Source organism: Desmodus rotundus, chromosome 3 (genome assembly GCF_022682495.2).
Source record: "Desmodus rotundus isolate HL8 chromosome 3, HLdesRot8A.1, whole genome shotgun sequence".
Taxonomy (NCBI): Eukaryota; Metazoa; Chordata; class Mammalia; order Chiroptera; family Phyllostomidae; genus Desmodus; species Desmodus rotundus.
The window spans coordinates 31,127,479-31,140,588 of record NC_071389.1 but is presented as its reverse complement, the minus strand read 5'-3'; the positions used below and the strand labels follow the sequence as shown (position 1 = coordinate 31,140,588).

Below are 13,110 nucleotides of genomic sequence, written 5' to 3'. Positions count from 1 at the left end.
GCATTGCTTTGAGCCAATCTGCCCCAGGCTCCCAGGTGAGTCAGGACTTCTTAACCCTTTCTGTGCCTTGAGCAGTCTGGGGAAGCCTGGGGACCCATTCACAGACTGGATGTTTTTAAATGCATTCAATAAAATGTGTAGCATTGCAAAGGATATGAATTATATTGAAATACAGTTATCAAAATATTAAAAGTGTAAGTTTGTAATGTGGTGAGTTACGTGTATCTTTGCACTGTATGAAATAACACGATCCAGCGAAAGGTCCAGTGACTGTTACACACCCACAATGAGGCACCAGTGACATCCCCAGATACCTGCCACTACTGTACGGTGATACGAAAATACCAGTACAGCACTGCGGTTTGTTGCCTTCATTCCTAATGGAAGAAGATGGTAACTTTCAGTTAGAGGTTAGTGAATAACAGATGTGATGTATTCCCTGAGCAAGTTCATGAAGCCCTGAGTTCTGGCCATGGACTCTTGTGAAGGGATTGCTGAGTGGAGGGGAACCAGGTAAATGAAATGATGCTGAGTCTGAGAGGAGACACAGTCCTCATGAGCCCATTTCCTCAGAACCTGATTACAATATGAAAAACCTATCATAATCTGTTAACAGAGTCACAGAATCATAGGCTTCCAGAGCTGCAAGGGCCAGACCCCTTAGGCAGATGCCCCATTGGATGAGTTGGCTCTTTGCTTCTGCTTACATACCTCAAAGGATGGGGAGCTCACTCTCATTCTAGGACTGGACAGCTCCAACTTCTCTGAGCTATGACGACATACAGAAATGAATCAGACACAGGCTCTGTCCCCCTGGCTAGACGATAGAGAGAAAGAAGGAACCAACACAAGCTAAAATGCTTCTGCTATCTGTCAGGCCAGAGGGAGGCACCGGATATACTGAGACTTGCTGCCATACAGTACTTTCCGGGTGTGCGCTCAGGCATGGTGCTCAGTACCTGGTGCTGGGGTGACAGCACATGATGCCTGCCCTCTGGGGAGACAGACATTAAGGGAGTGAACCCAGAGACCAATACGTAATTGCAACTTGTGATAGTGGCTGTAAAGAGACGAGCAGGGAGGACTCACAGAAGGAGTAACTTCAGATGGAGAAGAGGGAAGGTCAAAGCAAGCCCCTTGGAGAAAGTAACATTTCAGGCAAGACTTAGAGGATCTGTTAGCATCTGCTAGGCAGATGGGATGGGAATTCCAGTGCAGGCAGAGGGGAGAGCAAGTGTGGGAAGGCCTCGATGCAGGTAATAGCTGGGCTACCGCTAGGGCTGACAAGAGGCTCTGGTGCCACTCGAGGCTGGAGAGGACAGTAAGGGCAGGGCATGGAGTCTTCAAGCCCACGCGAAGGAGTTTGCACATTGTCTGAAGAGCTACCGGAAGCTCTTGCAGGGTTTAGGTAGGATCTGTTTGAAAGAATCGAAGTCTCCAGGTGCTCTTAGGCTTGCAGCAAAGACATTAACGAGATAAAATGTTATAAGAATGAGTGAAAAAAAGCTTTTATTTCTGTGCTCAAAACATCCTGCTTTCCCTCCGGCTGAGCTCTCTGCCTGGACGCCCTCCTGGGGCTGTTTTTCTGCTCAGTCCAACAATTCAGCCAACTTTTGTCCCAGCACCACCTCTTCCAGGATGCCGTCCTGAACAATTTAGTCCTCTGCAATTCCCTACAGCGCAGCCCCGAGCATGCCATGCTCACTGTTCCCAGCATCGCTGACTGTTCGCATGATAGTGTCCATTCTCCCTCCCTCCAAACCACCCCGGAAGGGGGTGAAAGTGAGGGGCTGGAGGGAGGGGAGCTGCAGAATCTTTAGCTGTAAATTGGCCCCCTCTGCCCTCTGGGACCAGTCTGGAATTGGAGCTGAGCTCTGCCACCTGCTGGCAATAACTGGAATGGCAGGAAGGATGCCGTGGGGAGAGAGGGGACTCCGGGGAATGGTCTAGGTCCACTTGGGCTTTTCTGAAGGGTAAGCCCACGAGGTTTAGCCAGACAGAGGGCCTGTCCAAGGGAGCCTGATGATTCCGGATGGCAGAGCTGGGCTGGGAACAGGAAGAAGGAACTGAGCTATGGTGGAACGGCAGCTCAGAGATGAGGACACAAGGTCCAGCCCCATGGGGCTCCTGAGACCTGAGTCCAGATCTTGGGTCCAAGCCAGACCCGCAGGGGGGCCCAACTTGTTGCCATGGGGACCCAGGGCTGTGTCCATACAGCTGGGGAGCTGACCTGCCCCATCAGCCGAATGAGGACACCCAAAGAGCAGGGACCAGCCTCAAAGCCAGGGTCCACCCACACCCCCCTTTCCGGAACAGCTTGTTTTGCTCTAAAGCTTGGGACTTTGACCCAGGAGGTGTGTTTTCATCCTGTTGGTCACCTGATGTCCTTCCTGCTTGTCTCCCTCCCCCACCATCCCCACCAAAGTGTGGCTCAGGGAATCCTTGCCCTTCCCCAGGAGTTTTAGGGATGCTCAGGTGAGGGAGGCAGGACCTGGGACTTGGGGACTTATGGGAGAGGCTGGCTGCTCTTGTGAGTCACCCGCTGGTGGGTGCTCCCAGCAGTTACTTCCCTGCCCATGTCTTCTTGGATCTCTCCTTTCTGGGTTTCTGGAACACCCCCTCTTCCGGGGTTTCTTCCTCCTGCCCCATCCTGACTCCTCTTTCATGAAAGACCCTCATGTGTTGGGGCTGTGTCCTGGCCCCTCACTGTTTCTCTCCTTTCCCCTATTTTCCTTGTATCACACATGTGTGCACACACGTGCACACACACATGCACCCTGGGAGACCATGCACTCTCATGCCTCAGCAACTTGCACTGTGCCACAGATGGCTCCTAGGTCTAGCTGTCTGCTCCAGGGATCCCACTGCCTTCTGGACGTTTCCCTCTGGAGGTTCAGCAGGCACCACACAGGCATGACACTTCTAAGCCTGTAGCTCACCGTTCCTGCCACATTCTGAAACATGCTCTGCCTTGTCCTGGGCACCACCATTCTCACCAGCTACCCAAGCCAGAACCTGGGAGTCACCCTCAGCTCCTCCCTGTTTCTCACCACCCACGCCCAGCTAGTCACTGTCTTCTAGCAACCATGTCCCACTTATTGCACCTCCTGAAAAGGCTTCAGATCTATTCCTACTGCCACTGCCCTGGTGCAGGCCACTGCCCTGGCAGTGGGGCTGCTGTAGCAGCCTCCCCACGGTCTCCCTCTCTCCAGTCTTTGTATTTCCCTTTCATTCTCCGCTCACTGCCCAGAGGTGTCTTCTCAAACGCAAACCTGACCACATGACTCCCCTTAAAACCCCTGAAGAAGACATTGTGGATGTTTGTTAAATTCAACCTTGATCCTTGCATTCCAGGCAGTGATTCTGTGGCTGTTCATTAACATGCATGGTGCCTACTCTAGACAAACTTTGTGCCAGAAGATTCTGAGGACATCAGGTTGGGGTAGAGAAGCAGAACAGGTCATACATATATGCAAGGTGCCACTTGACGCCAAGCCAAGTCTCCCTGGATCACCTTGAGACACTCCATCTTTGGGTGGAAGTGGGCCCACTGCATTGCCCTGTGCACACCCCGCCCCAACCCATGCCCAGACACATAGGGGGAGCAGGGATGAAACGTGAAGTCTGAGTGTTGCCCCTAGAAGACCTGTTCTGCATAGAAAGAGCTGCCCAGGAGGCCCTATGAGCAGCAGCTTGGTGGCTTCTGGCCAGGGAAGCTGTGGAGTGGTTTCTAGCTCATGCCCTGGCTTCTGGGAACCCTCCATCCTTAAGATTTCACCCTGATCTGCTGGCTACTTCTTTTGTGGTGTCTGTGGAGCTGGACTCTCAACATCTCTGGCTTCCCATACTCCTGGAGAGTGGCGGGGCAAAGAGACCCAGCACAACCCTTGCCCCAGGCCTCAACAGGTACTTGGGTCATTCTTAGTTCCTGAGCTGGAGGGCCTGATGGACTCCATGTGGTCCTGAGGGTTGAGGGCCTAGGAATTCGGGCTCCGGATGAGGCCTTGCCACCTGAGGGTGTCCATCCTTTGCCCTCCACAGCAGGGTTGGGTTTTGCCACTTGTACCCCTGCAATGAGTGGAGGTGAATCAGAGGTGTATGTAAAGACTTCTGACCAAACCCAGATCCTGTCCCAGGGATGTTCCACCCAGATTCCAGGAACCACATCTGGAGCCCAGAGGAAGAGCTGAACTGAGCCCGGTCAGCTGGGCTGCGTAGGGAAGGCTGGGGACTGGGAACCATAGGCCCTCTGTGGTGACCCCCATGGGAGAGGGTGCATTGAGAGAGCTACTGAGCTGGGCCAGAGGCAGAGGTCCAGAAGCCAAGGCTGTGTCCCAGGACAGTGTCCCAGGACTGGGTCTTGGCTAAGTAGGGACAGGTGAGGGGAGAACAGTAAATAGGCCAGGCTCTGTGGGAGGGGGCAATTTTGACCTTTCTCTAGCCTCTGGGATTCCCCCACTCTCTCCCAGCCAGCCAGCAAATGTCTTAATCCTACTGTCTGCCTTCCAGGAGGCCCCACCCTCTGGATTCATTCTGTGTGTCACTTCTTTTCCCAGAGCCCAGCCCATCAGCCAGGAAGGGGGAGCTGATGTAAAAACTCCGGGAAGGTCTGGGGCTTGAAGGGGAGGCCCCGACTCTCCCTACACTCCCCTGGTCCACAGACCCACTTCCTTAGCCAAGCTCCAAAAGGTGACCTCAAATGCCAGCTCCTGTGGGTTGGGCCCTGGCCAGGGAGGCCAGGCCTGGCAACTCATTACCATGGGAGGGAGGGCAGTTTCTCTCCACCTTCCCTCCTCCTTCCGCCCTCGCCTTCTTCCTTACCAGCTCCTCTTGTCTGGGGCCAGACTGAGCTCAGGCTGATCCCAGCTCACACCAGCAGACCCCACAGCTGCTCTAGGAGCCCAGACACCAGCAGCCGAAGGGAAGGCTCAGGAGCTGCCTGCAGCCATGTCAGCCCTCAGCCTGGTCATTCTGGGCCTGCTCACAGTGGTGCCATCTGCCAGCTGTCAACAAGGTTAGCACAGGACTGGGCCTGCAAGGTAGCTGGGTGGTATGGATGGCCGGGCTGGGTGCTGGCAACCCAGGTGTGGATGGGGTGGGGGTGGGGGGGCCTGACCACCTTTGACACCTGTAGCTTGGAGGAGAGAACAGGGACTGGGCTCGTGGAGGAACCTCCAAAGGCAGAGACCTCAGAGTCAGGCTTCTGCCTGTAACTTGTTTTCCGCAAGTGAAAAATGCAGGTAACAGGGGAAAGTTGGGTCTTGGATTGGGGAGAGGAGTTGAGAGCCAAACTCTAGGAGCAGAAATTTCCCTAGAGATAGCTGGGTCCTGAGAACAGGGGTCAGGGTTACAAAGAGGGTAATGATGCAGCCCGACCCCGTGTGCCAGGGAGGAGCAGAGCTGTCACTGGTTTGCCCATGGCTTCGGTCTAAGTTCTTGTTTTGGTTTCCTGGGTTTTGGTAGGGGACAGTGCCCCAGTATGGCCCCCACCATATACCTGAGCTCTTTGTCCAGCTCTGCCTGTATTTTCTTGTGTGGTCTTGAGCAAATCACTGCCCTTCTCTGAGACTCAGCTTCCTCATCTACGTCATGAAGACAATAAACCTGCCCTGCCTACCTCCCATGGTGGCTGCCGTGTCAGGGGTGTGGGAGGGCTTGGCACCAGAGAAGCACCACACCCCCGGATCTGTTTGCCCTGCATTGTGAGGGCACATCTGTAGCCAGAGTTTGGGGACTCTGCAGGTGGAGTTTGGGTCCAGAGGGGACTGGCAAAGAATCTTGCAGGGCACCCTCATTGGCAGGTGCCCTGAGCTCTCCTACGTTTGCTTCAACTCTGTTTCTGGGAAGGCTTCTTGGAAACCGAAGACCAGAGGGGTTGAATAACTTGGGTGGATCATGGAGCAGAGCAATAGGGACAGGGGTCAGACCACCTGTCTCCTGCCCCAGGCTCTGCCCTTTGCTCTGTGTCTCACCCCAGAGCCAAATGGAGGGAGGGGCTGGAACTGTTGCCCCTTGTGTACCTGGAGGGAGTTGGCTGCAGTTTGGAGGAAGCAAGAAGGGGCCTCCCACAGCCTGACCACTAACTCCCAATCCTTGAGCAACCACTAACCTGAAGAAAAATTGAGTGTCAACTGTTGTGTTTGGGGGGTAAACAATGAGTACAAAATACTGCTTTTTAGCAAGTATGAAACTCAGGGTAACCACATGTGAATCTTTTGTTACCCAAGGAAAGAAGCCAGATCCGACCAGGCCATAGAGTTCTGAGACCCCTCCCTCCTTCTCAATACGTGCCAGGCTCACAGAGGGCTCAGAGAAGAGGCAGAGCCTTCACTACAGCAGGAGGGCTTTAGGGTAGACTCAAGGAAGGGCTTTTGAGTGAGAGGGAGGCAGAATGAGGTTTTTGATGACCAGGCTGGTCCATCAAAATACAGGATGGCACTAGGGTGCAGGTGTTTTGGCCTGGAGGCAGGACCCTTCTGAAACCTCCCGTTAGCTTCTATCCCCTCTGAGACCTCTACCTGCTGCTATGTGCATGTCCTCTGTAGGGCCCAGCTCCCTCGGCCTCAGGGAGCACAGTGATGTCCAGGGAGATAAGAGCCCTTAGAGGCTGCCAGTGGCAGCGGGCAGAGACTTCTGGGAGACTTTGAGGGTTAGAGATGGTGTCAATGGTTGAACTTAACTCTTAAGGGCAGAGAGAGGGCCTTGACCTGCTCTCTGGTCTACTCTTGGGCACCTAGCAGGAGGAGCTGAAGGGGGCCAGGTTTTGAAGTTTCCTTCCTGGACCCCAAGACCCAGAGAAGAGCCTCTCTGTCTTGCCTTCCAAAGACATTCTGTCCCACCCCTCTCTCCAGGCACCCTAGCACCCCTAGCCTGGCCTGTCTCTCATTCCCATGCCCTACCCAGCACCAGAGAACCCTCTTGTCACAGAACAGGATCTTCCAGATGCCAACCCAGTGGTATCAGCTCTGGCCTGCCCCAGCCTCTGGGAGTTAGGGAGGAGGGGAGCCACTCCTGGTTGGCAGGACCTAAGCCAGCTGTCCAGGAGGCTGCCCTTTGGTCCCTGGGGCCCAAGCATTCTATGGGGGGCCCTGCATGTGATCCATGATTGAGGCGGGGGGAGTGTTCTGGGCTGTCTGGATCTCAGACACAGTATTCTGATGCTTGTTCCCTCTTCAGCTCCTCGTTCCTTCTGTGAACTCCTATCTTCCTTCCTCCAAACCTCTACCCCTTTCTTAGGCTCAGTGGAGGGTCAGATGGATCCTCCTTCCCACCCCTGCTGCCCCAGTATGTCTCCTCTGGTCTTGGCAGGTGGCTGATGGCCTCTAACACAGGCCCCAGCCCTTGGCATGGGCTGCCCTCCCGCCCGTGCTGTGCACTTGCAGTCCCACTGTGGCTCAGACTACTGTAGCACCCCCTCACTCCCCTCTTTCCAGGCGTGGGGAACCTGCAGCCCTGGATGCAGGGCCTTATCGCTGTGGCCGTGTTCCTGGTCCTTGTTGCAATTGCCTTTGCTGTCAACCACTTCTGGTGCCAAGAAGAGCCGTGAGTGTTTCATGGGGTCCTTGGGTTTGGGCCACCATGGGCAGGGTGGCCCCAGGACCATGGCTACTGCTCCAGCAGCAGTGAGAAGGGCCTCAGAAACCCTGAGTCCAGTCCTCTCTCTGTGTGGAAGGGACACTGAGGCCCGATGTCTTGGAGACTGAAGTGCCAGCTGGCCAGCTCCCAGACCTGCCTCTGAGAGTCCCACAGTTCTGGTGCTCACTCACCGTACAGTCAGGAAAGTGTCTTACCCTCCTGGAGTCTCAATGTTTCTATCTGTACAGTTGGGACAGCTGCCCGGCCTGTGATGGGGGCTGTGAAAGCCTCTGGAAAGGAAGGTTCTGTCCTTCCTCAGGGTCAGCTGCTGTGCTATACGCTGGGGTACAGAGGGGCAGTTGACAGAGAGCCCCTGTGCTCCCAGCTCCCAGACCAGAAGGGAAGGCAGAGGTGGAAGCAGCCATCACGAGTGCAGGTCCTGGCGCTGAGCAAGGTGCACACCGCAGTGCAGGCCCAGCCTGGACTGGGGCCTAGGGGGTGGTCCAAGAAGGCCTCCGGCTGATTGCACCTTTGTCCCAAAGCCTGAAGAGTGAGGAGGAGCCAGTCTCAGGACAGGGTGGCACAGGAGGGGGCTGCAGTTACGGAATAGTGTCCCAGGGGCCCTGAGTCAGGGGCAGGGCTGCAGCTGCCCCAGCTCTCACACCTGGGCTACGGCCCACTGAGGGAACACAAGCACCTCACGGGTGGAGATGGGGATGGAGAAGTCCCAGGTGAGCTGGTGAGGAAGACAGGGACAGGGCAAGGTAGATCCTTCTACACCAATGCTCCAAAATGTGGGCTTCTCCTTAGTGCTGTAGGAATTGAGTGAAAGCTGTAAGTGGGCCTATGCCTGAGCTGAATCACTCTGCATCTCGTGGTGGACATGTGGGGTAGGGGCCCGTCTGCAGGCCAGCAGAGCCATGCGGAGGCAGGGCGTGAGGTCAGGGGAGGGTCTGGACAGTGGCAGTGACAAAAGGATGAAGAGTGGGGACAGACCTAAGCTGTCTACTGTCTAGGTGTCAGACCCCCTGGGAGTTGGGGGAGGGGGACAGCAATTGGCCAGAGGGAGGAAGGACAGGGAGACAGCCAGGCTTTTGACCACAGCCTAAGACACAGAACACCAAAGCAGACCTGGGGCAACTGCTGAGTATAACCTGGGACGCACTAAAGTCTGAGGAGCCGGTGGGATTTCCAAGGAAAGTTGAGCAGCAGTAAGGTTCCCTGTGACCCCCACCCAGAAAAGCAGTTTCTGGGAAGGTGGGGGCAGAGGCCACGCTCAGTGGGTTTAAACTTAAATAGGAGGCCAGGAGCTTTTCCCTGCAAGTGCTTCCTTTCTCCACTCACTCAGCTCTGTCTTCAGTGGCTGTTGACCATGCCACTTCTGCTGCCCAGGGAAAGCCTGTGGAGGTCTGGGCAGACCCTGCGTTCTGCTGGGTCTATTCTGGGCTGAGCTGAGGCCAGAAGAACAATGAGGGAAGGGCCTCAGGTCAGTCCCTTGCTAGTCTTGGGCTGGGACCTGAGGCTGCCACTGCGGATCAGGGACAAAGGTGTGAGAGTCCAGGGATGGGGCCTGAATTGGGTGCTGACAGGGGCCCTGCCAGAGAGAGCCTCTGCCCTTGGACTTGTGAGAACCGGAGCCCAGAAAAGGGCCTTGCTGGAGGGGAAGGGGAACAAGAGGGGAAAGGATCCAGAGAGCCCTACTGATGAACCCTGTCCACAGGGAGCCCCAGAACTCCGTCATGCCCATCGGAAACAAGGCAGATGGGATCCTGGTAGGGATGGAAGGAAAGTACTCCTCAATGGCGGCCAGCTTCAGGTGAGGTGCTCCAGGGCCCATGGGGACCTCAGGACCAGGTGCTTCTGACAAGGGAGTGGGGCGGGGGAGAATGGGGACTCATGTGGGGAAGAGTTCAGTGAGGGGAGAGGTTTCAGTGAGGGGAACTGGTGAGCCGTGGGGGCTTTATGGGGGCTGCAGGGCTCCACGGGAACAAGAAGCCTTAGTTTGGGGAGAGGGCCCAGGAAGGGGATGGGGACTTGGTGGGGCAAAGGGCTCAGTGGGTGGATTGGGACTCAGGGAGGGGTGGAGTGGGGAAAAGAGGGTTGATGAGGGAAAGGGACTCTGAAGGTATGAGTGAGGGGACTCAGTGTGGGGAAAGAGCTCAGCAGGGAGATGGGCTCAATGGGGGGTCCAGCAGGGACTGTATGGAGGGGCTCAGTGGAGGAGGAAGGTGGGGTTCAAGGAGGTGGTGCTGAGAAGCCTCCAGTCTCAGGTGCGCAAGACCAGATGTGGTCAGGGGAACCCCTTCTGGGACTCAAAATGTTTATTCTGAAAGATACTGTTCTCACTCAGGCTGGGGCAGGGAGAAGGGGATGGGGTGGAAGGTGTAATGACCACTGTCATCCTCTTCCAGATCGGACGAGCATGAGAATGCCTATGACAACGTCCCTGTGGAGGAGGGCAGGGTGCGGAGCACCCCCATGTGATCCCACTCGCCTGTGGCCACCAGCACCAACCCTGGGCACCCGGAATCAATGCCCCTCCTCTGAGCAGGAATCTACTGTAACAGGCCAACTCCTTCAATCCGACCCTGCCTTGAATTGTCCTAGCCAATGTCAGAACTCAGACTGTGTCTAGGTTAGGGCTCAGCTGTGGCTCTGGGGTCTCCTGGTTGCGGGGTCCTACTCAGTTCAATTCAGTAGGCCCTTCTGAAGGAAAGAATCAGCTCAGCACCTCCCATCCTGCCTCACATTTCCTCTCACTGTGGAAATGACCCTTATTTCTGTGAAATAAAGACTTTTTGTACTTCCAAGGCTGATGCTCCCAGGGCTCAGAAACAGCCCCTATCTTGCTTTCTGCATCATGACAATTACCTTCCAAAGCCACTGTCAGGGTGGCTTTGGAGGATTACCCAGGAAATCCTCCCTGGGAGGTCCTATGGGGCCAGGGATCTCACCCACTCTACCCTTATTCCAGGCAGCAGCAACCCCTTCTCCATGCTGCCTGACACTGCGGAGAGTTCGGTTATCTCTGATCCATTCAGCTCTAAGCCCCTCCCCATAGCCTCTCTTGACGGGCTTTGGGTGTAGGAAGCACCAGGAAAGAGTCCTGGGCTAGCACTTAAGAAGCCCAGATCTGAGTCCCCACTCCTCCACCAACTTGCTGTGTGACTTTGGGAAAACCTCCATCCTCTCTGAACTCAGCTTCCCCTCTGTGGCAGGTTTGGCCAGTCTCACCACAGACTCCCAGTCCTGGGTGGGGATGGAGTCAGGGTCCCGGGGGGAATGAAGCTGGAAGGAGAGGAGCGAGGAGGCATGACTCAGCAGCTGGCTGACCCTGGAGGCCCCTCACCTCTGAGACTGCCATTCTTATGGGAACAGCCTCTGTCTCTCTGTCTAGAGTGACAACCCGAGTCAGACTCACCGGGGAGCACTCCCAGATGCAGAGGAGTGGGGCTGGAAGGTAGGAGGCAGTCCCCCTTGTCCCCAAGATCTCCCTCTGCCACCTGTCCCAACCTGTCACAGCCCCCTCACTTCACCATTACAGCCATTTCTCTGCTATTCAAAGGCTTCACTCAAATACCTCCAGGGAGACCCATCTCAAGTTTGAATTATCCCTTCTCTCCTCCCTGGGGTCCAGTTTGCAGTCTACAGTGGTGGGAAGAGCCCCCAGCAGAGGGATGGCAGGGTCTTTGCCCCATGCCCACACTTGCCCTACTGTGTGAACTTGGGGCGAGTTTCCTCTCCTCTCTGAGCTTCAGCTCGCTGAATTGTGGCCATAGCTCCTATGACTTCCACTCTAGGCTTTTGCTTACTGGTAATTGAGATAATTTTCAAGGTTACTTCACTCAGAGTATCACAAGCAGAAATACTGCTTGCTGATTGTGTGTCAAGGAGCCATCACGTGGGCTGATGCTTTCTCACCCCCCTGTGCCAGTTTAAACTCTGCATATTCCTTTTTTCTTGGCCCAGCCAAGGTTCCTCTTCCTCTAGGAAGTCTTCCTTGATTAAACCAGAGGGCAAAGCTAGGGGATCAACAAGCCCAGCCTCTCACCTACTGAAGGGGAGAAATGGAGGTTCCTAGAGGGCCTCTGCTAAGGTACAAACACCCCCTTCTTCCTCTCCAGCCTCCTGGTCTGGACCTTTTGGCTATCTGGATCGGATTCTCCTTGTATGAAGCTACAGTCCCTCTCCCTGCTGCCCCCAAGTTGTCCCTGAGGGATGGGATGGGCTTGAGTCTGGCCCCCCACAGGCCTGCTAGGGTCCAAAGGCAGAACCACCATCCCTCTGTCTTCCTGCTGCAAGTGAAGCCAGCCCCCCTGTGAAGTTTCACTAGGTGGATTGGGCGTGCGGGGGGCCTGTCTTGGTTCCTGGGGTAGGTCCCCAGCTCTCTGCCTGGGCCTCCTCGGCTCCCTCTTCATGCTGGCAGGACCAGGAGGTTGGGGACTCTGGGGGTCCTTGCAGGTGCTGGGCTGGCACTGACCTTCCTTCCCCCAATCCCCTTGTTCCTGCCCTGACAGGGGCAAGGGGCATGGAGCTGCGGGCCCCAGAACTGACAGAGCCCCTAATCCTTATCGCTAGTTCCCACCTGCCGGCCTGGCCAGATGAGAGAAGGGAAGGAGGCTGAGCCCGGGCCAGGGCGGCGCTTAATGACCCTCCGGGGGCCTAATCTCAGACTGGCAGCCGCTGAGTGGCTCAGGCTTGCTCCTGGAGGAGGCTGATAACGCACCATCTGGGCCCCCGACCATCTATCCCGGCAGCGCAGCCAGTCCCGCGGGGGTGGTGCTTACCCGGACTGGGGAGCCGAGCCTCTGGGCTGAGGGCGGGGCGGGAGGTGCACTCTCCGCCCCCAGCCCCTGGGGGGAGGGGATTCTTAGCTCCGGGAGTGACAGCCGAGGGGCAAGGCCTCAGGCTCACGGAGAGGTGGGGCTGGAGCGCAAGAAACCCCAAAGGGCCAGGGCTCCTTCACTCCTTCCCGCTCCCTCCTCACCCTTTTCTCCCCATTTAGGACCTCTCCCACCAGACCCTGTCTCTTCTCCCCTCTCCCAGCTTTTTTCTGTCTCCGATCTCCATCAGTCTGTTTTTGCTTCTTTCTGAGTGCGTCTCTTGGCCTCCGTTTTTACGTCCATCTCCTTGTCTCCGTCTCTTCTGCCCCTTTTCCCTCCACCGGAGCTCACTGCTCACCGTCCCCTTTCTCCCCTTGCATCCTTTCTCTATTTCCAGCTGGTTCTCCCCGCTGGCTCTCCTCCGCGATGTCCCCGCCCTCCACACCTTGCCCAAGCTGCCCCCGATGTGGCCGTTGGCGGAGAAAGTCCCCTGGTCTCACTGGAGTCTCACCTCTTTGTGCAGCATCGTTTCCCCCAGATCCCTCCACCTGCTCTCTGGGCAGAACGCCGAGGTTGCCCAGGCCCTGGCTCCAGGACCAGCAGGTTCTTTTACTGCTATTGGACATTCTTGCTCCTCCTACTTCCTAGAACAGGACTTGCACCTATTTTTCCTCCCCTAAAACTACCTAAAACATGTGACTTTCACAGGGTT

General features: G+C 56.0%; 1 protein-coding gene across 1 annotated transcript; it reads left to right on the top strand.

Moving 5' to 3' along the window:
- The first annotated feature begins 4,791 nt into the window (after nucleotides 1–4,791).
- Nucleotides 4,792–10,385, top strand: PDZK1IP1 (PDZK1 interacting protein 1). Its single transcript, XM_024571123.4, has 4 exons — nucleotides 4,792–5,014; nucleotides 7,434–7,542; nucleotides 9,296–9,391; nucleotides 9,987–10,385. Exons 1-4 carry the CDS (start codon nucleotides 4,948–4,950, stop codon nucleotides 10,057–10,059), a joined length of 345 nt encoding a protein of 114 aa, XP_024426891.2. The 5' UTR covers nucleotides 4,792–4,947; the 3' UTR covers nucleotides 10,060–10,385.
- The last annotated feature ends 2,725 nt before the right edge of the window (nucleotides 10,386–13,110 follow it).

What these genes read in the sequence shown, in the direction of transcription:
- PDZK1IP1 (XM_024571123.4), top strand. Translation starts at nt 4,948, where the DNA reads ATGTCAGCCCTCAGCCTGGTCATTCTGGGCCTGCTCACAGTGGTGCCA. An exon ending in ATCTGCCAGCTGTCAACAAG is followed by an intron (nt 5,015 to 7,433) that starts GTTAGCACAGGA and finishes CCCTCTTTCCAG; the next exon opens with GCGTGGGGAACCTGCAGCCC. An exon ending in TCAATGGCGGCCAGCTTCAG is followed by an intron (nt 9,392 to 9,986) that starts GTGAGGTGCTCC and finishes ATCCTCTTCCAG; the next exon opens with ATCGGACGAGCATGAGAATG.